This window comes from Arachis ipaensis, chromosome B04 (assembly GCF_000816755.2).
Source record: "Arachis ipaensis cultivar K30076 chromosome B04, Araip1.1, whole genome shotgun sequence".
Lineage (NCBI taxonomy): Eukaryota > Viridiplantae > Streptophyta > Magnoliopsida > Fabales > Fabaceae > Arachis > Arachis ipaensis.
This window is the reverse complement of record NC_029788.2, coordinates 3,068,550-3,093,865: the sequence shown is the minus strand read 5'-3', so window position 1 is coordinate 3,093,865 and position 25,316 is coordinate 3,068,550. Positions and strand designations below refer to the sequence as shown.

The window sequence follows — 25,316 nt, the reverse complement described above, 5'->3', positions numbered from 1 at the left end:
TTAACAATGATTAGAAAAAAATACAATTGAATTTCAAATTTTAAAATCTAATATTTATATATTTTAATTTAATTTAATAATATTTGAAATGAACATGCATACTTTTTATTAAATTTTAGTGATTATTTTTATTCAACGAGTGGATTTTGAAAAAAATTTATTTCAAACGTTTTCTTAACAAAATATTTTTATTTTTATTTTCTCCCGTTCTCTCATTAATTTTTTTTCATTTTTTTCCTCCTGCATTGTAAATTTGGTTATTTATTTTCAATTATTAAATTTGGTTTTTTCTATCATTGGGTAAAAAAAATATTAAAAAATAACACAAGATTATTACTTCTTGATTATTTTTAATTTTTTTATATATTAGTGTTGCATTTTCCAAAACTTAGCAGCTTTTTTGGTATTTAATTTTCCATTATATTCTCCTGTTAGTTATCTCACCATTTTTGTCTGTGCTAACAAAATCTCCTTTAATAATTCTTATGCTACTATCATTCTAATAGTAGGTCAACTTAATGCTGCCATCCTTAGTCATAATTTTTTATGGGTGTTTACTACGGTATGATCATAAATTTATATGTACCAATACGTTTAAAATATGAATAAATAACAATAAGCCATGTGAAATTTATTTTTCACATCAACATCTATTTTAAATATATATATATATATATATATATATCACTAATTTTACTAAAATATCTTTATAATTTAATAAAATAAAAAATATTATCTTCGTATCTCTTCCATGTCTCCCTCTCTTCTCTTCATACTCTCTTCTCTCCAGTAAAGAAGACGAAGAAGCTTCCTTCACGGCGCCCTGTCACCGCAGCATTTGTCGGGCGCCTCACCCAGCCGAGGAGAACGTTGTCGTGTCAGAGGGCGTCGCCGTCTTCCTGGTTCCAGAAAGCGTCGCCGTCGTCTTCCTAGTTCATCATAACCATCGTCAGCCTCTCCCTTCTGGTAACATCCTCTCTGTAAGAAAGACTTTGAATTCAGATTTGTGGCATGCTTGTGTTGGCCCTCGTCTCTTTACAAATAATTTTGTATCGTTTGAGCTAAAAAAGACAAATACAATGCATAGTATGAACTAAAGTGTGTGATTGCATTATTATTATTCTTGTTTTTGAATAATCTAATTGACAAGGATGTATTTGGATATAAAGGTTGAATCTTAAGACACTGATGCCTAATTGGTGGTTAAAAACATGGAAGATGTTTTGTTTATTCTTTAAATTTGTTAGTATGGCAACATCAATCAATTTCAAATAATCAAATATTGTTGACGATTTTATGATGTATATGTAACAAGTTTCAGGTTCTAGTTCATGTGATTTTCCATGTGTATATAGTCTTTTAAACACTTCAATTTCTCTCGTTGTTGGATTAAGCAGAAAAGAAAAGAAAAAGCATTCCCAAATTTGATGTGTTCTTGTTGCCTTTGAAGAAGGGGGTGGTGTAACTAGAAATTGAAACCATTACATTATGGATTTGGATACCTATAGACAAACTTCCTATGATGGTCTTGGCTTTGGTTAGATCTCTGATTCATTCTTTTTATTTATTTGTTGAGTGTGTAGAGGTTGAAAAGGGAAAAACTTTAAACCCTGTCAATGCCAAACTTAACTACTCAAGGATGGCAGATAAGAAGAGCTCAGTTACTATTTTTGACTTTCAATTATTATAGGCCGCAACAAACAGCTTTAGCAAAAATTAAATGGCTTTGTTGTATAAATCCAACACGAAGTTTAGGTCTTGTGAGGGATTCTACATAAGTTGTGGTGGGTTTGGTTATTTGGATAGTGGTTTTGCCACTTTCTGTATCTATAATCTAATATTACTGCAGCCATATGCAAGACTTGCTAGCTCACCTTTGCAATTGTGTATTCACAGAGCCTCTTAAGTCCTTCTAATAGATATTAATCAGCTGTTTGGAGAAGGTCTTGAGCTATATCCAGAGTGATTTCAGTCGATCCAGTGTATATAAATCTGGACATCGATCAAATAAAAAGAATATTAGTTGCTCAAAAACTACTAGAAAGTTTCTATAAAAGATATGGCTGCAGAATTTATTAGACTTCATCATCAGCTTAAAAATTTTCCATCTAATATTTGGAATCTCAATATCCTTTGCATCCTTCTCCTGACATGAATAGAACATTTGTATATTAGTGCCAGAAATCTAATAATCTATCTCACTTACTGCTTGAAATTGCAATACAAGTTTTACCAATTATATAAATTCTACAACAACAATAACAACAAAGTCTTGTCCCACTAAGTGGGATCGGCTACATGAATCAAACGACGCTATTGTGCTCTGTCATGTATCATGTCTACAGAGAGACCGTTTACATGTAGATCTCGTTTGACCACCTCATAGATGGTCTTCTTAGGTCTTTCTCTGCCTTTCGCCCCTTGTCCATCTTCCATCTCATCCCCCCTCCTGACTGGATGTTCTATCGGTCTTCTTCTCACATGTCCAAACCACCTGAGACACGATTCAACCATCTTTTTCACAATGGGTGCTACTCCAACTCTCTCCCTTATATCTTCGTTCCTTATTTGATCCAATCGCGTATGACCACTCATCCATCTCAACATCTTCATTTCTGCCACACTCAACTTATGTTGGTGCTCCCCTTTAGCCGCCCAACACTCCGTACCATAAAGCATAGCCGGTCTTATAGCGGTGTGATAGAATTTACCTTTAAGTTTTAAAGGTACTTTTTTGTCGCATATAAAACCAGATGAACTCCGCCATTTTGACCAACCTGCTTGGATCCTATGATTTACATTCTATTCAATCTCTCCATTATCTAGTATGATGCACCCAAGATACTTAAAACTTTTAACTTTTCGTAGGCTGTTTTCTCCAATCTTCACCTCTATATTAGGGTTTTTCCTTCTTAGACTGAACTTACATTTCATATATTCCATCTTGCTACGGTTTATGCGCAGACCATACACTTCTAGAGCTTCTCTCCATAAATCTAACTTCTTATTTAGGTCTTCCCTTGACTCTCCCATAAGGACGATATCATCGGCAAAAAGCATGCACCATGGCACAGGCTCTTTGATGTGCTCTGTGAGTACTTCCAAGACTAATGTGAAAAGGTATGGACTTAAGGATGATCCCTGGTGTAATCCTATACCAATATAAAATTCCTCTGTCACACCACCTTGAGTCTTCACACTAGTTGTGGCCCCATCATACATGTCTTTAATTGCACGAATATATGTGATCCTTACTCTCCTCTTTTCTAAAACCTTCCATAAGACCTCCCTTGGTACTCTATCATACGCTTTTTCCAAATCAATAAACACCATATGTAGATCCCTTTTATTAATACGATACCTCTCCATCATCCTTCTTAAAAGGTATATTGCTTCAGTGGTAGATCTGCCTGGCATAAATCCAAATTGGTTCTCTGTTACTTTTGTCTCTTTTCTCAATCTCCGTTCTATCACCCTTTCCCATAACTTCATGGTATGACTCATAAGCTTGATCCTTCTATAGTTTTCACAACTTTGTATATCCCCTTATTCTTGTAAATAGGTACCAAGGTGCTCTTTCTCCACTCATCAGGCATCTTCTTTGATCTTAAAATCTCATTAAAAAGCTTGGTTAACCAGTTGATGCCTTTTTCTCCAAGACCCTTCCAAACCTCAATCGAGATATTATCAGGTCCTACTACCCTGCCATTTTTCATCTGCTTTAGAACCTCTTTTATCTCGAAGTCTCGGATCCTCTGATAGTATTCAAAGTTTTGCTCTTCTTCCCTTGTGCATAATCGACCAAGGCTCGGAAGAGTCTTCTGTCCCTCATTAAATAACTCGAAGAAGTAGCTCTTCCACTGACGTGGGGCAGAAGTCGGCTAATTAAGAAATCAAAATATGGAATACGTTGTGAGTATAGTTCTTAATCAGCTAAGATCCGCCTCATCAATTTAGAAAAGTTGTCACAAAAGTTTAGAATAAAATACTGAGAGTATGAGTCCCAGGTCGGCTCCCAACGAGTTGCGAAAAAGGGTGCTAATTTATTAATCAGGAGTTTTAAAGAAAGTTTGAGTTGGATAATGAGCAATTAAAATAATTGTAAATTAAAGCAATAAAAACTAAGGATTATTATTAATATAAAAAGCCTTGACTGGGGGAATGATTAATTGGAATTTCTGTCCTTGTTGGAATCTTCTCAAGTGTAGTATAAAGAGGTTGTTGTTTTCACTTAGTTAACCCTTACTAAATAAAGGAAAGTCAAGTGATTGAGCTAACTCTTATCCGCAAATCCTAGTCTTCTCCCTTGGAAAGGTCTAGCATTAGTAGATACGAAATTAGCCAACAACTTCCAATTTAACTAAGCACTTGAGCATTCCAACTCAAGTGTCTCCTCTTAATCACCCCCATGTCAAGTAGAAAATCTACTCCATTGACATGGATATAACGCTCGTAAAAATATAAGAATAAGACATAATAAATTAAATAAAATAAAGATTGAAAATTAATTAAAAATAAAAATAATCCTTTCCATTAACAATCCATGAAAATAATCCAATTGTAACTCTGAACATGGAAGAGTAAGTAACAAGCCAAATAAGATAAATTAAAAGAGTAAAGAAATAGGAAACAAACTAGAATAGTATCTTCAACGGAGGTGATGACTCTTCAATATCCAAATTCAAAGCAAAAGCATAAAACTATGAATGTAAAGCGAATCTAAAGGAAGAGTATGTTCTCTTTAGATTCAGATCTAAAACCTAAAAACTATCCTAATGAGAATGTCTGAATGTATGTTGAGTCTTTGCATGTTTCCTGGCTCTAATCTGTGTTTCTGGGCCAAAAAATTCTTGGGACAACCACCTATTCTAACTCGGCCGTGGGTAGGAGAACCACTTGTATTATATCTCGCAGTAGAAAATCGGGCAGTAGCTTCAGCACTAGTCCGAGAAGACGACAGCGGACAACAACCCATATACTTCATCAGCAAAGCACTACAAGGGTCCGAACTAAACTACCAAAAATAGAAAAATTCGCCTATGCCCTCATATTAACATCCCGACGACTCTGTCCATATTTCCAAGCCCACATCATCAGGGTTAGGACCAACCAACCCATAAAAGGCATACTACAAAAAATGGATTTGGCGGGTAGAATATTGTAATGGGCAGTCGAGTTGTCTAAATTCGACCTTCAGTATGAAGCTCGGACAGCCATTAAATCACAGTATCTGGCCGACTTCATTACAGAATTTACGGACACGCCGAAAATCCCTACAGAAGGAATCTCTACGTAGATGGTTCTTCAAACAAAACCAGAAGTAGCGCAGGAGTGGTAATAGAAAGCAACCAGGGAATACAAATCGAACTTTCCCTGAAATTCGGATTCCATGCTTCAAACAATCAGGCCGAATATGAGGTACTACTAGCTGGTTTGAAGCTGGCTAAGGAGGTCGGAGCTCAAAAGCTTATTATCTTCAGCGACTCACAAATAGTCACCTCACAAATAACAGGGAGTTACCAAGCCAAGGATCCCACCATGAAAAAGTACTTGGACAAAACCAGGGAACAACTCGGACAACTCGGGAAATATGAGGTCCGACATATACCTCGGGAACAGAATGCTCGAGCTGATGCACTCTCAAAACTATCCAACACCAAACCAGGGGGCAATAATAGAAGCCTCATCCAGGAAATGCTGCAGAACCCATCAATCTCGGAAGTAGAAAAAGCCCTAATCATAACAGGTCTGGATCAAGGATGGATGACTCCCATAATTAAATACCTCAAAACAAAAACACTCTCTACAGACAAGAAGGAGGCAAAGAGGTTAAAAAGGGAGGCATAATACTACACTATCATAAACAATACTCTATATAAAAGAGGAATTTCAATACCATTGTTGAAATGTGAGCCAACTTCCAACACAAAGGAAGTTTTAGAGGAAGTACACAGTGGCATCTGTGGCAATCATCTCGGAGCACAGGCACTTACCAAAAAAGTCATCCGGGCCAGATTTTATTGGCCAACTCTACAGAAAGAAGCCACAAAGTTCGTAAAGACATGTCTACCATGTCAGAAACATGCCAACTTTCACATCGCCCCGCCAGAGAAACTCATAAGCATAACCTCACCTTGGCTATTCGCAAAATGGAGACTCGACCTTCTCGGACCTTTCCCTCAGGGATCAGGACAAGTCAAATTCCTCATAGTAGGGATAGACTATTTCACAAAATGGATCGAGGCGGAACCCCTAGCTAATGCCACTGCTCAAAGAAGTCGAAAATTTCTATATAGAAACATTGTCACAAGGTTTGGGGTTCCATACTCCATCACCACGGACAATGGTACCCAATTCACAGATGCAGGCTTCAAAAAGTTAGTGGCCGACTTAAATATGAAACACCAATTCACATCCGTAGAACATCCCTAGGCCAATGGACAAGCAGAAGCCACTAACAAAGTCTTATTGGCCGGGTTAAAATGAAGATGCAAAGGGAGCCTGGGCCGAAGAACTCCCACAAGTCCTATGGGTATATCGAACAATGCCACATTCCACCACAAAAGAATCACCTTTCCGATTAGCCTACAGAACGGAGGCAATGATCCCAGTAGAGGTCGAAGAATGGTCGCCCAGAGTGATCCATTATAATGAAGAAGCCAACTCCCAACTTCAAAGGGAAGAGCTCGACTTACTCCCAGAAATTCGAGAAAGAGCTCGGATCAGGGAAGAAGCATTAAAACGTCGGATGGTTGCAAGATACAATCAAAAGGTAGTGCCACAAAGTTTTGCCGAGAACGACCTCGTCCTCATCCGAAATGATATCGGAATAACTCGACCTGGAGAAGAAAAGCTGGCAGCAAATTGGAAAGGACCCTACAGAGTCATAAAAATACTTGGAAAGGGCTACTACAGATTGTCCGAACTCGAAGGGCGAGAGCTTCCTAGGTCATGGCACGCCTGCAACCTAAGAAGGTACTATAGTTAGAGGTGATAAAGATCTTAGGATAAGGCACACTCTTTTTTCTGAAAAGGTTTTTTAAAGAGGTGCCAAACCAAGATCTACAAATTGCCCGACTTAGAGGGATAAAACTTCCACATGTATATATCTGCATTTTATTTTAAATAAAGTTTTTAGATTTTCTACAAATTCTCAAGACGCATTAATCTGAAATGCTAAAAAATTCATTGCCCGATTATGAAGCTACAAGATCGACAGAAAGTGAAGATCAAATTCACTGTCCGATCACAATAAAGACCAAAGAAGATGAAAACCAAATTCATCAAAAGGTCGACCAAACAAGGATCAAACCTAACCTCGACAAAATCGGCAAAGATGAAAAAGCGACAAAAACAGAATAATACAAGAAGTTATCGAAAGTGATCCATAGAAAGGACCTGACGAGGTCTTAATAAAATGGGTTGCTAAAAATAACTTAAAAGACTGGCCGACTTAATAAAGTCGGACCAGTCGACCACAATAACAAAAGTTATAAAAAGTCAATTCCTGGAAAGAGGCCTGGCCAGCCCTAAAAAAGAGGATTACTAGAAATAACTTAGAAGAGACCGACATGATGAAGTCGGCCTCCTACAAATAAGTTATAAAAAGTAACCCCTAAAAGAGACCTGACAAAGGTCCAAAAAGAGGATTACTAGAAATAACTTAGAAGAGACCAACATGATGAAGTCGGCCTCTTACAAACAAGTTATAAAAAGTAACCCCTAAAAGAGACCTGACAAAGGTCCAAAAAGAGGATTACTAGAAATAACTTAGAAGAGACCGACATGATGAAGTCGGCCTTCTACAAACAAGTTATAAAAAGTAACCCCTAAAAGAGACATGACAAAGGTCCAAAAAGAGGATTACTAGAAATAACTTAGAAGAGACCGACATGATGAAGTCGGCCTCCTACAAAACAAGTTATAAAAAGTAACCCCTAAAAAAAACCTGACAAAGGTCCAAAAAGAGGATTACTAGAAGTAACTTAGAAGAGACCGATATGATGAAGTTGGCCTCCCACAAACAAGTCATAAAAAGTAAATCTTGAAAGAGACCTAACAAAGGTCCAAACAAGACGGATTACCAGAAATAACTTCAAGCCGAAGTAAGGAAATCGACATACAAGTTGGACCCAAACATCCACAACCTTAAAAGAATCAAGCCACAAGTATGAAGATACAAAGGCAATCAAAAGAGGTCGGACAACAAGGCTCCAACACTCCCAAAAACCTAAAGGGTACCAGATAGATGCAAACAAACATGTTATGAAAAGCACAAGTTATAATAATAACAAACTCAAGAGGCTACCAAAAGCCAGCCCCAAGAGCTTGAAAACTACTTTGTTTTTCAAAGTAAAGTTGCTAAACAAGCAACTAAAAGAGTATCAAAAAGTCAGAACCATCAATTACAAAATATAAAAAGTTCAAAGCCCACAAGTCGGGCTATATACATAAACATCCAAGATAACTATTGAGGATCTGAAGATTTCTCAGTTGCATCAGCACGGGGTGAAGGAGGACGAGTTTGGAGAGGCATTGCATCCACCGTCCCATCATCCCGGTTCAAGATTTGACAACCAGGATCCGACTCGGGACAAACAACTGCAAGGGTTGAAGAAGTTGGCACAGCAGAGACCTTGGCGGAAGGCACAGGAGGAGGATCAACATCATCATCATCATCAGGGTCATCAGAAACAATTTTATCGTCCTTCACAATGTTGTCCAAGCTGAAGAGAGTAAGGTCGAGCTCGGGCGCGAGAACTCGAACTTGCTCCTTCAGGTTCTCATAAGCAGCATTTACGCTGCCTACAAGGTGACCCTGGAGCTCGACATAATTAGCTCGGGTGGACTCCAAATCCTCCCTAAGACCCATCATCTCCCTGTAAGTCATGACATAACTCTCCTTGTGCTTCAGCGCCATGTCTTCAGACAACTTGGCAGAAGCAGCCAAAGCAATAGCCCGAGTTTTCTCACCCTCCAATTCCTTCTCCAACCTCGCCACCTTCACCTCAAGCTCCTCCTTTAAGCCTTTAATCCAGTCATATTCCGACTTGGCCTCTAGCATGAAAGCCTTCGTGGCGCGAACAGGGACGTCCTGAGCAGTGCGAAACAATGCCGCCCCATATACGCCATTTTTAGGCTGCTCCGAGTGATGAATGATGACAAGTCATCTTAGCCTAGTTTTACTAGTCTTTTTCTTTTGTTTTTAATAGGTTTTATGCACTTTCTTGTATTGTAAGTAAGTAATTTGGAATGGAATTGCATGATTTCTTTGAATCAATCAACCACCCTTTAATTGATACAAAATCATGAAGTTTAAACTAAAATTAATTGGTTTTAAATGAATTTTAAGCTTTGTGAATTTTGTGATACTTTGATTGGTTGTTTTGATTACTTGTAGGTGAAGAAAAGAAAAAAAAATAAGAAAAGCGTAGCCTAAGGAGCATGATCTAAGCAAAGAAAGAAAGCGTGGCACAAGGAAGAGAAGCGTGGCTCAAACAAGGAGAAGCGTGGGTGCAGTCAAGAAACAAGGGCATAAAGCTCTTGTGGAGAGCTTTCCTTCACATAATCAGAAGCCAAGCTCTTGCCAAGAGCTTAGAAGCTCTTGCCAAGAGCTTTATCAAAAGTAAATGGAAGAAGGAAGCAAGAGACAAGCTCTTGCCAAGAGCCAAGCTCTTGCCAAGAGCTCAAAAGCTCTTTCCAAGAGCTCAAAAGCTCTTGCTAAGAGCTTTTTCGGGCATGCTTTGAAGGAAATCAAGGAAGAAAAGCTCAACTATGCACTCACCAAGACTTGAACCCATGACCAAGGGGAGGGGGTCAGCGCTATTCCACAAGGAAAAAACAAGCCAAAATTGGCTTGTTTTCATTCAGCAAGGTTCGAACAGGGAGCATCAAGGAAGCAAGGCCTTGTGCGCCACTCATTTGCCAAGGAAAATGGCCAGCAACTTCCTTCACCAAGGATTGAACCGGGCATCTCAAGGAAGCAAGACTTTGGGCGCTCCTCTTGTGCCAAGGAAATTAGCTCCACAAGTGCTCCACCCAAGACTTGAACCAAGGACCTCAAGGACAAGTAAAGCTCTTGCCAAGAGCTCAAAAGCTCTTGCAAAGAGCTCTGTTCTCTTGTCACAAGAAAAAGGCACGCAACACTTTAGCAAGGAAAGGGAACTAAAGCTCTTGGCCAAAGCTCTTGCCAAGAACAACCTTCCCCTGGGAGGTGCACCATGGGCCAAAAATTCATCAAAAATTCAAATTAATTCATTTTCTCCACCAAATTTTAGAGCCCACCCAAATTCTTAGATCCAATTTAGGAAGTGTATAAATAGGTGTTAGTTTGATTTAGGAAGAGCTTTTTACTGACTTTGAAATTTTCTTTTGCTTCTTTGAATTTCCATTTTTGTAATTTTTGAGAGCTCTTTACTTTGAACTTGGATCTTGGAGAATTAGGAAGGGGAATTGATCTCTCTTCTTCCTTGTTCTTGCTTGAGCACTCTTTAGTTTTCTTGCTTTTAATCTTGGGTGGAGAATTGAAGAACTTCTGTTTCAATCTCACTTTGAGATCTCTTGTTTACTTTTCTGCATAATTCAATTTCCATCTCTGTTTACTGATTCATCTTCTACTCTTTCTACAATTTACTTTTCTTTATTTCTTTTGCAATTGTTCTTGTTGGATCAAGGAAGGATTTGAGATCTAGACTTATTTTCTAGTCTCTTCCACTCCTGAGATCTTCAACATCCTTTTAATTGCTGCAAATTAAGCATCACTTTTTGTTTCAATTTCTCAAGCATTTCTACTTTTCTGTTTAGATCTACTTCAACTCAAATCACCTTTTACTCTTCTGTTTGTTGTAATTTACTTTTGCTTGTTTAAATTATGTAATCCCAACTCCCAATCCCATTTACAATTCAAGCAATTTACATTTCTTGCACTTTAAGATTCAGTCATTTATATTTCTTGCAATCTAAGTTTCTAAAATTTAATTTACTTGTTCTTTAAGATTCAGCACTTTTATTTTCTGTTCTCTTTAATTCACTGCAATTCTTCCCTCTCCCTTTACAATTCATGCAATCTAGTTTCTGCCAAATACAAATCACTCAACCAATACTTGATTCGCTTGACTAAATCAACCACTAAACTAAAATTTCTCAATTCTTCAATCTCTGTGGGATTGACCTCACTCATGTGAGTTATTATTACTTGATGCGACCCGGTACACTTGCCGGTGAGTTTTGTGTTGGATCGTTTTCCACACATCAATGAAGTCTAAATGACAGAGGATAGAGACATCATCAGTGGAGACAACACCATAAGGGGCGATCTGTTGATCAACAAATCTGACAGCATCAAAGTCAGGGGCATCCAGATTGAAAGGCTCGACAGTCCTCTATTTTTCGAAGGAGGAGTGATAGGTGGAAGAGAAGTAGTAGCAGAAGTCTAAGGAAGATCAACCAGGTGAACATGAGGAGTGGGGATCATCCTCCTCGAGCTAGGAGAGCTCGGCACAGGCTGTTTAGTAGGAACTCGGGAAGATCCTTCCCCGATCACCTTGGCTGAAATGTTCTGGGCCGCCGTAGCTTTCCTTGTCTTTTTAAAGGCCTTCATAGAGTCATTGTTTTTTTTCCATCTCTGAAAAACAAAAATCAACCATAAGAGCAGGTTACAGACTGGAAAAAGAAGAAAGCAAAGTAAAAACAAAAGGGCACAAAGATATACCCAGCTCAGTTCGGACAAGGGAGGGATCCCCCCAAGAACTTCTTGGTATCAAAATGGGGAGGTTCCCCCTAAATATCCTCCAAGACACTCACAAAGGCCTGCTCGACCTCGTCCAACATCTCCCAAGTATACCTAGATACCAATACATTCCTCTTCCATTCTAAAGGAAAGCGGGGCTCGTTATTCTCGTCCAAAAAGAAAGGACGAGCTCCTTCAACAACCCAGACCTTAAAGAAGTAATTCTTAAAATCCCGGAAAGACTCATCGTACATAGAAAAAACCTTGTGTCCCTGGGCAGACCTAAAAGAAATCCAAGAAGCTTTCTTCTTGGTAGTCCCAGGCTTGGTCAACATAAAAAGATACAAAAAGAGAGTTTGAGAAGGCGTAACATCAAATTCTTGACAAACCAGCTGAAAAATCTTGATGAAACCCCAGGAATTTGGATGAAGCTGAGAGGGGGCTACGTTACAGGACCATAGCAGGTCGGTCTCAAAAGAAGTAAAGAGAAGGGTGATGTTCATCTGGCTAAAAAAGAAGTCGTATGCATAGAAAAAGGGTCGCTCCCCCTAAGTCAGAACAGGGAAGCAAACCCTATCATCAGAATCAGGTGCTGCCAACTCATAGTTGTTCTCTTGATCCCCACTGCTACAAATTCGGTGATGTTTTCTAAGCTCTACAGAAAATTCAGAATTGGCTAGAGAAACACACAGCAACACAAGGGAGTCCAACCAATCAGACATCCCCTCAGGAACCTTAGAAGATGCCTCGACAATATTTTTGCGAGAAGACATGGCCAACTAGTCCTACAAACAAGAAAAGAAAATGGATTACTAGCCAAATACAGCTCGGACGATATCAAAACAACTCGGACAAATATGACTCAAAGCAGTACAAACAGTAAAAGGAAAACCCCAAGACGCACACCAAAGTCCAGGGGCATCCTTTGGAGGCAGTGATACAAAGTAAAAGACTCAGGAAAAACTACAGAAGCTAAAATAACCTAGCAAAAGACTCTAAGTAAAAAGACGTAAATCAGAGCAAGATCACCAAGAAGACCATCGTTCTCTACAAAGCTATCACAACAGAGAAAAATTTCTTCCAATCAACACTCCGAAGAGAAAAATGGGTTGTTAAAGCCACCTCTCAACTACAGTTTCAGTCTACAAGAACTACCAAGAAACAAAATTTACCAAGAAAAAATCATCAGAGATGCAACCTTTTCCAGGAACGAACAGAGCCATTATCCCACAGCGACTACAAAATCAAACAGTAATGCAACAAACATGCAAAGCCCTAAGATAAGCATCAGAGGAAATACCAAAGTATACATAAAGGTCGAAAGAAAGCCAGAAAGGTACATCACAATGACAGGCAGGCACAAAAACACGAAAAGGTTCAAGCTTTTCAACAATACACTCAAGCAAAAATTTAAATTTTACCAAGAAATGAAAGGAGCGACAAAAGAAGTAAAGAAACGAAAACCAACCTAAAGAAAAAGGAGAAAGCTCTGAAGAAGTTGAAGGACGGAGCAACGAAATCCGGAATCGCCTTTCAAGCAAAAGCACCCACAATCACAGCGTCGCAGAGAAAAACGCGAAACAGAAAGACAGAGAGAAAAGGGGGGAAGTTACAGAGAAGAAAAAACTGTTTTTGTGTGTAAAGTTCAAAATAAAAGAGCCAAGAGAAACGGGGCATTAAAAATCAATTAATGAGGGTATTAAACCCTCGCACATTCCCAAGACCAGAGCGCTAATGCAAAGCGCGCGCTTTTAGAAGAAGCGAAAAGAAAACGTTCCGCATTCAAAAAAAGACTCTACAAAGAGGAAGTCAACAGATGCTTGAGTTCGACTTCACCAGAGAAGGATCGAAGTCCCAAAACTAAGACTCGACCTCCAAAAGAAAGACCGAGCTCGAGCAGGGGCACTGTTCATACCCTGGGTCGAGCTGTTCGACCCGGGATGTTTAACGACAGAACGACCGACCTCTTCAGGTAAGACTATCTGACCTCTTCTCAAAGAGCTCGGCCAAATTACCAAGAAAGCCCAATAAAGGGCCCAGATAGAGGAACACGACCCAAATCCTAAGGCAGCCCAAGCCTACAGAGATAAGGGCGGTTCCCTTGGAGATAAGATGATCTCACTCAAAGATAAGATAAGATAAGATAAGATAAGATAAGATAAGATAACTAACTTATCTTATCTAAGAAGGTCGGCCCACACTATTATAAATACATTGGAGCACCCAGGTATAACTCATACTCTGATTCTACTAAAAACCTGCTTAATACCCTTACTAACTTAAGCATCGGAGTCTCTTGCAGGTACCACCACCCTCCGGTGACAAAGGATCAGCAGCATTGCCAGCCCAACACGCCGGATACATCATCTCCGACCAGCACAGAAGATCTCATCCGAGATCGACCTACAGTTTCAGGTAACCCTCAGAACAAGTGTGAAGAAGAAAGAAGGGGGAAAGGAAAGTAAAAAGTGAGAAGGAGTAAAGAAGAAAGAAGGAAGAAGAAAGAAATAAGAAGGGAGAAGAGAAAAATAGGATTTGGGGAAAAGATAAGATATTCTGGCACTGATCTAGTAAAACTGTGCGTCGCATGTGACGCGGACGCGTGGGTCACACGGACGCGTGACTTGATTTGTGCTAGTGGCACGAGAGCAGCCTTGCGTTCGCGCAACTCTCTGTCTCAAACGCATATTGCCAAAATTTAGGGTGACGCGTGTGCGTGGGTGACGCGCACGGGTGAATGGCCCTACTTTCAAAAATGACGCGGACGCGTGGAGGTCGCGTTCGCATGATGAGGCTTTGTGCTTTTAGCACAATTCCAGCCCTACTCCATCATAACTCTCTGCCATGCACCCATTTACGTCGATTTCGCGGGGTCACGCGTGCACGTGGGTGACACGCACACGTGGAGGGCTGGATTTGCAATTGACACAGAGGCGTCAAGGACGCGTTCGCGTGCATGCGTTGGTGCCAAAGGCACGCTTCCAGCCACGCTTCCGCGGGGCTTTCTGTTCAATTCCCTTTTTTCGCTAATGCTCTTTTGACGCGGACGCGTTAGCGACGCTGACGCGTCACGTGCTTCCTTTTTTTTATGCAGAATACAAATGCAAATGTGAATGCAAACTATATACAGAAATTATGAGAAGAGTCATTAACCAAAACAAAATAGAATAAAGTAAAATAAAACTAAGACTTGAAATGGAACAATCATACCATGGTGGATTATCTCCCATCTAGCACTTTGCTTTTACGTCCTTAAGTTGGACGGTCTTCAGGCTCATTCTGCTTCTGTTGGTGGGTCTTCCAAGAGGAAAACCTCTAGTTCTTTGTGATCTTTCATCTTCTTACCATGATAAAGCTTTAGGCGATGTCCATTGACCTTGATGAATTTGGAGCTAGAAGTATGACGCAGGTGAAAAACTTTGTATGGCTCTGCTTTTTCTACTCTGTATGGAACTTCCCATCTTGATCTTAGTTTACCTGGCATGAGCCTCAGTCTGGAGTTATAAAGAAGAACTAACTCCCCTGGTCTAAATTCTCTCCTTTTTATGTGCTTGTTATGGACAGCCTTCATCTTCTCTTTGTATCGCCTGGAGTTGTCATATGCTTCTAGGCAAAGGTTCTCTAGTTCTGCTAGTTGCAGCTTCCTTTCAGCACCAGCTTCCTCAAAATTCATGTTGCACTCCCTCACAGTCCAGAAAGCCTTGTGTTCCACCTCTACTGGAAGGTGGCAAGCCTTTTTTGTATACTAAGCGGAAGGGGCTCATCCCAATGGGTGTCTTGTATGCTGTTCTGTATGCCCAGAGTGCATCTTGTAGCCTGGCACTCCAGTCCTTCCTATGAGGCTTTACTATCTTCTCCAAAATACGTTTAATCTCTCTGTTAGAGACTTCTGCTTGCCCATTGGTCTGGGGATGGTAAGCTATTGCTACTTTGTGAACTATCCCATGCTTCTTCAGTAATCCTGTTAGTCTCCTATTACAAAAGTGGGTGCCTTGATCGCTCACGATTGCTCGTGGTGATCCAAAGCGACAAATAATATGGTTTCTAACAAAGGAAACAACAGTGTTAGCATCATCAGTACGGGTAGGAATTGCTTCCACCTATTTAGAAACATAATCCACAGCTAACAGTATATAAAAAGTAACCATTAGAGTTTGGAAATGGACCCATGAAGTCAATGCCCCAAACATAAAAAATTTCACAGAAAAGCATAATCTGTTGAGGCATCTCATCCCTCTTGGATATATTACCAAACCTTTGGCAAGGGGAACAAGATTTACAAAATTCAACAGCATCTTTAAAAAGAGTAGGCCACCAGAATCCACAGTCTAAGATTTTTCTAGCTTTTCTTTGAGGGCTAAAATGTCCACCATTCTCAGATGAGTAGCAGGCCTCTAAAATAGACTGGAATTCTGGTTGAGGTACACAACATCTAATTACCTGGTCAGCACCACATCTCCATAGATATGGGTCATCCCATATATAATATTTGGACTTGCTTTTCAGCTTGTCTCTCTGATGCTTAGTAAAATATGGAGGGAAAGTGTGGCTAACTAGATAATTAGCTACAGGTGCATACCAAGGAACTACTTCAGATACTGCATGTAAGCTATCAAATGGGAAAGTGTCATTTATAGGAGTGGAGTCATCCTTAATGTGCTCAAGGCGACTCAATTGGTCTGCCACTAAATTCTGGTTACCACTCCTACCCTTAATTTCTAAATTAAATTCTTGCAGCAGCAATATCCAACATATTAGCCTTGGTTTGGACTCCTTTTTAGCTAATAAATATTTTAGAGCTGCATGGCCTGAGTACACTACCACCTTAGTACCAAGTAAATAGGCTCGGAATTTATCTAGAGCAAAAATAATAGCAAGAAGCTCTTTTTCAGTAGTAGTGTAATTAAACTGAGCAGCGTCTAAGGTCTTAGACGCATAAGCAATTACAAAAGGATCCTTACCTTCGCGCTGAGTCAGCGCCGCTCCTACTGCATGGTTGGAGGCGTCACACATAATCTCAAATGGCTGGCTCCAGTCTGGTCCTCTCACAATTGGAGCTTGAGTCAGGGCAATCTTAAGCTTATCAAATGCTTGCATGCAATCCTCACTGAACTCGAACTCAATATCTTTCTGCAGCAATCTGGATAAAGGTAATGCTACCCTACTGAAGTCCTTAATGAATCTCCTGTAGAAACCTGCATGGCCAAGGAACGAACGGACTTCCCTCACGGAGGAGGGGTAAGGTAAACTAGAAATGACATCTACCTTTGCTGGATCTACAGAAATGCCAGTATTAGACACAACATGTCCTAGTACAATTCCTTGTTTTACCATAAAGTGACATTTTTCAAAATTTAACACAAGGTTTGAACTAACACACCTGTCTAACACTCTAAATAAACTATCCAAGTAAAGGCTAAATAAATCACCATATACGCTAAAATCATCCATAAAAACCTCTATACAGTTCTCAATGAGATCAGAGAAAAGACTCATCATACACCTTTGAAAAGTGGCTGGTGCAATGCATAAACCAAAGGGCATTCTCTTATAAGCATAAGTCCCAAAAGGACATGTAAAAGTAGTCTTTTCCTGATCTTCAGGAGCCATATGAATTTGAAAATAGCCTGTATAACCATCTAAAAATCAATAATGGAATTTACCTGATAGGCGATCAAGCATCTGATCAATGAATGGCAAGGGGTAATGATCCTTGCGAGTGGCTTGGTTGAGACGCCTATAGTCAATGCAAACCCTCCATGAATTCTGCACTCTAGTTGTCAGGAGCTCTCCATGCTCATTTCTTACTGTTGTGACTCCAGACTTCTTGGGCACCACTTGTATTAGACTGATACATTCACTGTCTGAGATGGGGTAAATGATATATGCTTCAAGTAGTCTGGTCACTTCTTTCTTGACAACTTCTAAGATTGTGGGATTCAATCTTCTTTGAGGCTGACAGACAGGCTTTGCTCCCTCTTCTAAGAATATTCTGTGTTCACAAACTTTAGGGCTGATGCCTACTATATCTGCCAAGCTCCATCCAATTGCTTTCTTATGTTTTCTCAGTACATTAAGCAGTTGTCCTTCCTGTTGGGAAGTGAGTTCCCATGCAATAATCACTGGGAACTTCTGGTTATCCTCAAGATAAGCATACTTGAGGTGTGGAGGAAGGGGCTTTATTCCAATTTCTTCTCATGGCTAGGTTCTGGATCATCTGGGGCTAGTGATAATGGCAAAGTGTCCTCATTGTGCTCAGATGGTGTCCCCACACTTGGACCTTGCTCCAAGTGCTTATCTTCTATTTCTTCTTGGTGAACCTCAGCTACAGTTTCAACATTAATATCACACTGGAAGATAGAATGATCTTCCGGAGGGTGCTTCATAGCTTCATTTAAACTGAACTTCACTGCTCTGCCATCTATCTCAAAGGAGTAAGTTCCTGAGAATGCATCCAGCTTGAACTTTGAAGTCTTCAGGAATGGTCTTCCAAGCAGGATTGATGATGGTCTCCTTGAGTCATTAGGGGGCATTTCCAGGATATAGAAGTCAATGGGAAATGTGAGCCCCTTAATGCTCACTAATACATCTTCAGCAATTCCAACTACTGTAATAATGCTTTTATCTGCCAACACAAAATGAGCTGCCGACCTTTTTAAGGGAGGGAGCCTCAAAGTATCATATATAGACAATGGCATTATACTAACACACGCTCCTAAATCACACATGCCGTCAGAAAATATTACACCTCCAATGGTACAGTTAACCATACATGGACCTGGATCACTACATTTTTCAGGTATACCTCCCATTAAAGCAGATATAGAACTACCTAAAGGAATAGTTTCTAATTCATTAATTTTATCTTTATGTATGCATAAATCTTTTAGAAACTTTGCATATTTAGGTACCTGTTGAATAACATAAAAAAAGGGGAACATTTACCTCAACCTTTTTGAATATTTCTACCATTTTGGGGTCAAGTTCCATCTGCTTTCTGAGCTTCTTCTTCTTCAACTATGTCCTGTACATCCTCTTCCTCTTCAGCGTCTTCCACTTCCACCACAACCTCAGCTGGGGCGTGTTTTGGTGGACTTGGCTCCTCATGGTTCCTCTCTTGCAATGTGGTTCCGGACCTCAAAGTGATGGCATTGATGCCACCCTTGGGATTAGGTAGGGGTTGAGAAGGAATTCCACTGGAGCTTGAAGGTTGGTTGTTGGAATTAGGTAATGAATATATCCTGGAGACGAGAGCTTGTAAAGTGGTAGTCAGACCATTTAAAGTAGAGTTCAGCTGTGTCTGCATGTCTTGTTGCCCTTGTGCAAGAGAACAGAGCATCTCGTCATTTGATGAGGAATTAGAATAAGTGATCTAAGGAACTTGTTGTTGGTTGTGCTGGGGTCCTTGGGACTGTCTTAGGTGAGGTGCTCTGTAAGGTTTGTTCTGATTCTGCTGTCTGTTGTTGTTATTCCACCTCTGGTTTCCATTGTTGTCTCTGCCTCCTCTGTTATAGTTGTCCCTCCAGCCATGGTTAGAATTATCTCTCCAACCCTGGTTGGAGTTATCCTGCTATCCTTGGTTATAGTTGCTACCTTGGTTGTATCCTTGATTCGGGCGGTCATAGAAGTTATGAGTGGCTGCCACAGTGTTGTCTTCCTGTTGGAGCTGTAGACATTCATCAGTATAATGACTATAATCAGCATAGATTCAGCATACTCTTTGTGGGACCAACTGTTGGCTTTGTTGTGGTGGGGGAGGCTGAGCTTGTTGTGCTTGTTGTTGATTTAACTGCATCTGCTTCAGCAGGTTGGTCATTTCACATATACTCTGTGTAAGAGTAGTAGTTTCACTGCTAGAGGAAATCTCTGCAATAGCTTTTGAATGGATGTGCATGTGCCTGTGCCTGTGATTTCTAGTGGACTCAGCTAAGTCGCTGATCAGTTGTCATACCTCATCTGCGGTCTTGTACTTTTTCATAAAACCATTACTAGCACCATCCAGTGTGGTCTTATCCTGAGGCTTCATTCCTTGAGTGAAGTAGCTGATCAACACTAGTCTGTCAATCATGTGATGGGGGCATGCGTCTAGAAGGTTCTTAAAACACTCCCAGTACTCATAGAGAGTCTCCGATTCACCTTGAACAATGTAGGAGATCTCTTTCCTCAGTCTATCTGTAACTTCAGCTGGAAAGTATTTTTCCAAAAATTCTCTCCTGAGTGTATCCCAGTTGGTAACAGTCGCTTCAGGTTGAGAGTAGTATCACTCCCTCGCCTTTCCTTCAAGAGAAAATGGGAAGGCGGTTAACAGAATAGAAGTTTTATCTGCACCATTACGTCTAACAGTAGAACAGGCTGTCTGAAAATCACTAAGGTGCTTGATAGGCTCTTGAGCAGGTAAGCCATGAAACTTGGGCATCAAGTTGATTAGTGCAGTCTTTAGTTCAAAATCTGCAGTCAGAGTTGGATTATGCACTTGATACGGCTGCAGTGTAAAATCTGGCGCTCCAGCTTCCTGGAGAGTAATCCTTCTAGGTGCTGCCATGTTATCTGCACGTGAATTAACTGAATCAGTAGTAAATGAGCTTGTTTCGCTCTCAGATAGCGGTTCAGATTTGCCCTCAGATGAGATTGGTGAATCGATAACAATCACTTCACCACCCTCAGAGGTTAGCCGACGTCGAGCTCGCCTAATACGTGAAAGAGTTCTTTCAATTTCAGGATCAAATGTGGCTAAGCTCGGATCAGGCAGTGAATGCATCATTCAATGAGAAAAACATATAGCTCATGGTAACAAAACAAAAATAAAATATGCAAATAAAAATAAAAATATGTACACTAATTAATAATCTAGCACACTATTGCAACTCCCCGGTAATTGCGCCAAAAATTAACGTGGGGGCACAAGTCGGCTAATTAAGAAATCAAAATATGGAATACGTTGTGAGTATAGTTCTTAATCAGCTAAGATCCGCCTCATCAATTTAGAAAAGTTGTCACAAAAGTTTAGAATAAAATACTGGGAGTATGAGTCCCAGGTCGTTTCCCAATGAGTTGCGGAAAAGGGTGCTAATTTATTAATCAGGAGTTTTAAAAAGTTTGAGTTGGATAATGAGAAATTAAAATAATTGTAAATTAAAGCAATAAAAACTAAGGATTATTATTAATATAAAAAGCCTTGACTGGGAGAATGATTAATTGGAAGTTCTGTCCTTGTTGGAATCTTCTCAAATCTAGTATAAAGAGGTTGTTGTTTTCACTTAGTTAACCCTTACTAAATAAAAGAAAGTCAAGTGATTGAGCTAACTCTTATCCGCAAATCCTAGTCCTCTCCCTTGGGAAGGTCTAGCGTTAGTAGATACGGAATTAGCCAACAACTTCCAATTTAACTAAGCACTTGAGCATTCCAACTCAAGTGTCTCCTCTACCCCCATGTCAAGTAGAAAATCTACTCCATTGACATGGATATAACGCTCGTAAAAATATAAGAATAAGACAAAATAAATTAAATAAAATAGAGATTGAAAATTAATTAAAAATAAAAATAATCCTTTCCATTAACAATCCATGAAAATAATCCAATTGTAACTCTGAACATGAAAAAGTAAGTAACAAGCCAAATAAGATAAATTAAAAGAGTAAAGAAATAGGAAACAAACTAGAATAGTATCTTCAATGGAGGTGATGACTCTTCAATATCCAAATTCAAAGCAAAAGCATAAAACTCTGAATGTAAAGCGAATCTAAAGGAAGAGTAGGTTCTCTCTAGATTCAGATCTAAAACCTAAAAACTATCCTAATGAGAATGTCTGAATGTATGTTGAGTCTCTGCATGTTCCCTGGCTCTAATCTGTGTTTCTGGGCCGAAAACTGGGTCAAAATGCGGCCCAAAATCTCCCACAGCGTTTTCTGTTAATTCTGCAGATCGCGCATGTCACGCGTACGCGTCGATCACGTGTCCGCGTCGCTGGTCATTTTGGCGTGTAACGCGTTTGCGTCAAGCACGCGCTCGCATCGCTTTGTAGAACTCCAATCCACGCGTACGCGTCAGGCACGGCGCACGCGTCACTGCAATTTTCTTCATTTTGTGCGCACGCGTGAGCCATGCGTGCGCGTCGATGCTCGCTGGTCATCTCCTTAGTTTCTTGTGTTCTTTCTATTTTTGCAAGCTTCCTCTCTATTCTCTAAGCCATTCCTGCCCTATAAAGCCTAAAACACTTAACATACGGATCACGGCATCAAATGGTATAAAGGATAAATTAAAATATACAATTTAAAGATTTCTAGGAAGCAAGTTTTCAACCATAGAACTAAACTAGGAAGGAATTGTAAAATCATGCAAATCATATGAATAAGTGGGTAATGACTTGATAAAAACCACTCAATTAAATACAATATAAACCATAAAATAATGGTTTATCATCCACCTTTCATTAATCTTCTCCTCTTGAGCCAACACCTCTCCATCCTTATCCTTTATGCACTTAACCTGATCTAAATCTCTCGTTCTTCTTTCACGGCTCTTTGCGATTCTATATATACCTTTTTCTCTTTCTTTCGTTCCCAAAGACTGGTAGAGACCCTCATATGCTCTTGTTCTTACTTCACTTACAGCCACTTTTGTCTCTTTCTTAGCCGCCTTATATTTTTTCCAGTTATCTGCATTGCGGCATAGTGACCACTCTTTAAAGCACTCACTTTTTATCTTTATCTTATCTTGTACACTCGTATTCCACCACCAAGACTCCCTGTCTCTTGGTCCTATTCCTTTAGATTCACCAAAGCTTTCTTTTGCTGTTCTTCTAATAACTTCTGCCATCTCCCTCCACATCTCTTCCGCGCTTCTATTCCCATCCCACTTTGCCTCTTTTCATATTCGTCTTAGGAAGCTTCTTTGTTCCTCACGTTTCATTCGTCACCACCTCATCCTTGGGTTCTTCGTATGATATCTTTTCTTCAACTTTTGCTCAACGCAGAAATCCATGACGAGCACCCTATGTTGTGTTGTCAAACTCTCTCCCGGAATAATTTTACAATTAATACAAAATTTCCAGTTGACTCTCCTCAACAAGAAGAAGTCAATTTGAGATCTTGTCATGCCACTCTTATAGGTTATAAGATATTCGTCTCTCTTTTCAAAACATGTATTTGCGATGAGAAGATCAAAAGTTGAGGAAAAGTCCAAAATAGTTTTACCTTCGGCATTGATCACCCCGAAACCATGGCCTCCGTGAATATTCTCATATCCAGTCACTTCTCTCCCAACATGGCCATTTAAATCTCCTCCTAAGAAAATCTTATCTCCCAAAGGTATGTCTTGAACCAAACTCTCTAAATCCTCCCAAAACCTTATTTTGTATTGTTCGTCCAAACCCACTTGCGGTGCATAGGCGCTAATTACATGGAAAGCACCTCCCTCCACCACAAGTTTGATAGAGATGATCCGATCTCCCACCCTCTTAACATCCACTACGTCCTTCTTCCACTGTTTATCCACAATTATTCCAACCCCATTCCTATTCTTCACCTTTCCTTTATACCAAAGTTTGAAACCAGAAGTATCCAACTCCCTAGTCTTTACACCAACCCATTTGGTTTCTTGTAGGCACATAATGTTAATCTTCCTCCTTGTCATGGTGTCCACCACCTCCATAGACTTTCCTGTTAGGGTGCTTATGTTCCATGTCCCAAATCTCAACCTTCTGTTGCTCCGACCTTTACCTTTTACTTTGTGAACTAGCTTATTTACCCTCGTCCGTTCACGAAAACGCGAGAACCCTTGTTCATTTAACACTACATCCGGGCACCGATGCAGCGGCTCTTGCTTTGACACTGTACTCAAGTCATACAGCGCATTGCTTCCGGACAACGACCTAGCTTTAACGCAATAATGTCTTTGATTCATGTCATGGGGTTCAACTATATTTTTATGTTGGTTGTCGAAGATCTAACACAACCCTCCTCCTTTATCCGGGCTTGGGACCGGCTATGTACTGCAAGTGTAACATATATTGCAGTACAATTTATTAGAAGGTTGAAAGAATATAACAGCCGATATTGGTGATTTTAGGAATATTATGGGGTGTGAGTGGTGCACTGGTGAAGGCTAAGTTCAAGAATGGTGGAAGTGGTGCCGAGTTATGGTTCGCTTGCATGGTTGGACCTGTAGGCATGTGGATTCGATGGTTCTTAGCTCGGCTCAATGATCGTGGATTAGGAAGGGCAGGGTTGTTTAAATGGATGCCATTTGGAACTCTTATTACCAATGTATTAGCTGCTTGTGTAATGGCTGCACTTTCCACCGTAAAGGAAGTAGTAAGTTTTTTTGTGCTCCTCTGTCTCCTAGTGCTCCAATATTTGCTGCATTTGCTAATCTCTAACCTAATAATAGTAATAGGATTACAATTAAATTAGATACCATTGAGAAATTGTTACAATTGTGTCTAGATACATTAATTTATGAATGTACAAAAAAGGTTAGTACAACCATCAAAAGTACTGTGTTAAACATACAAGAAATAGCAAATTAGAATCATTTATACATCAATATATTCCTGATGTAAAGATTTTATTGTTACAAATCCAAATCTTCAACAACCGCTAAAGATGGATTCATATGAGTCATTCACTAAAAAGTTGTAGTATGATTGATGTGATATCCGATGGCTGGTACGAAGTCTATAAAGGGTTTGTGATATAAAGTTTAGCTTTAGATAAAGAGAAACCAATTTCACATTGCAAAAATAAAAGAAAAACTCATTTTTCTCATTACAAATTTTGTAGGTCAATACCAAAGATTGTGACACTATTGTAATCGGAACACAGTTAGGTCTCTTGGGGTGTTTGAGTACTGTCTCAACTTTTGCAGCTGAGTTCAATGCAATGAAAGAAAGCAATCATCCTTGGAGAGCCTATGTGTATGCCATTATCACAATGTGTGCCTCATTTGTCCTTGGAATCTTGATCTACTATGTACCTGTTTGGGCAACGGGATATGACACTAGCACATAACAATTGGGGCATAGCAGAAGGCAATATCTACTTTTGACCTTTGGACAGTGTGTTTGTTGGTGGAAAAGTCCAAGTTTGACCACAAGATCCTTCTTAATTTTAGAAGCAATGGAATTTTTCTACAAGGAAGGACTCGAGTATGGAGAAGTTGAGTGATGCAATTTACCACTTTTTTTTTAGGCTCTATAATTTCTAGAGAACTGTATGCTGATAGGACTTTGATTAATGTTTGATCAGCTCTCAAATTTTTAATTAATTTAGCTGAGCCATATCATAAGGAGAAAAAAGATGACAAGGGTACATATATCATTTCTGCAAAGGAAACTATGGTCTATGGCTAAATGAGTCTCCAAGGTCTAACACAGTTGCTGCCAAAGATGATAAATTTATCATTAGAAAGAAAATATGCTATTGGAAAAAAGGAAAAGGGTGACAAGAAATTGAAGCATATATTGACAAACTTGCCAATTAGTGATGCTCTTAGAGCTAGAGTTACAAAACCTTGGCCTTGCTTATCTTCATAAGTGTACTTCTAATTAAAGTAATAGACAGTAATAAAAGCAACAGTCCTTTTCTACCA

The 25,316-nt window shown here is 39.7% G+C and overlaps 1 protein-coding gene across 2 annotated transcripts; it reads left to right on the top strand.

The window, feature by feature from the left end:
• LOC110270845 (fluoride export protein 2-like) lies at nt 1,377-24,889 on the top strand. 2 transcript variants are annotated; one of them, XM_021120453.1, is made up of 4 exons: nt 1,377-1,537; nt 23,796-24,040; nt 24,509-24,756; nt 24,863-24,889. In XM_021120453.1, exons 1-3 carry the CDS (start codon nt 1,489-1,491, stop codon nt 24,734-24,736), a joined length of 522 nt encoding a protein of 173 aa, XP_020976112.1. In that variant the 5' UTR covers nt 1,377-1,488; the 3' UTR covers nt 24,737-24,756; nt 24,863-24,889. The 2 variants fall into 2 exon arrangements, with proteins under 2 accessions (XP_020976112.1, XP_020976111.1); XM_021120452.1 differs by lacking the exon at nt 24,863-24,889 and having other exon boundaries at nt 24,509-24,839.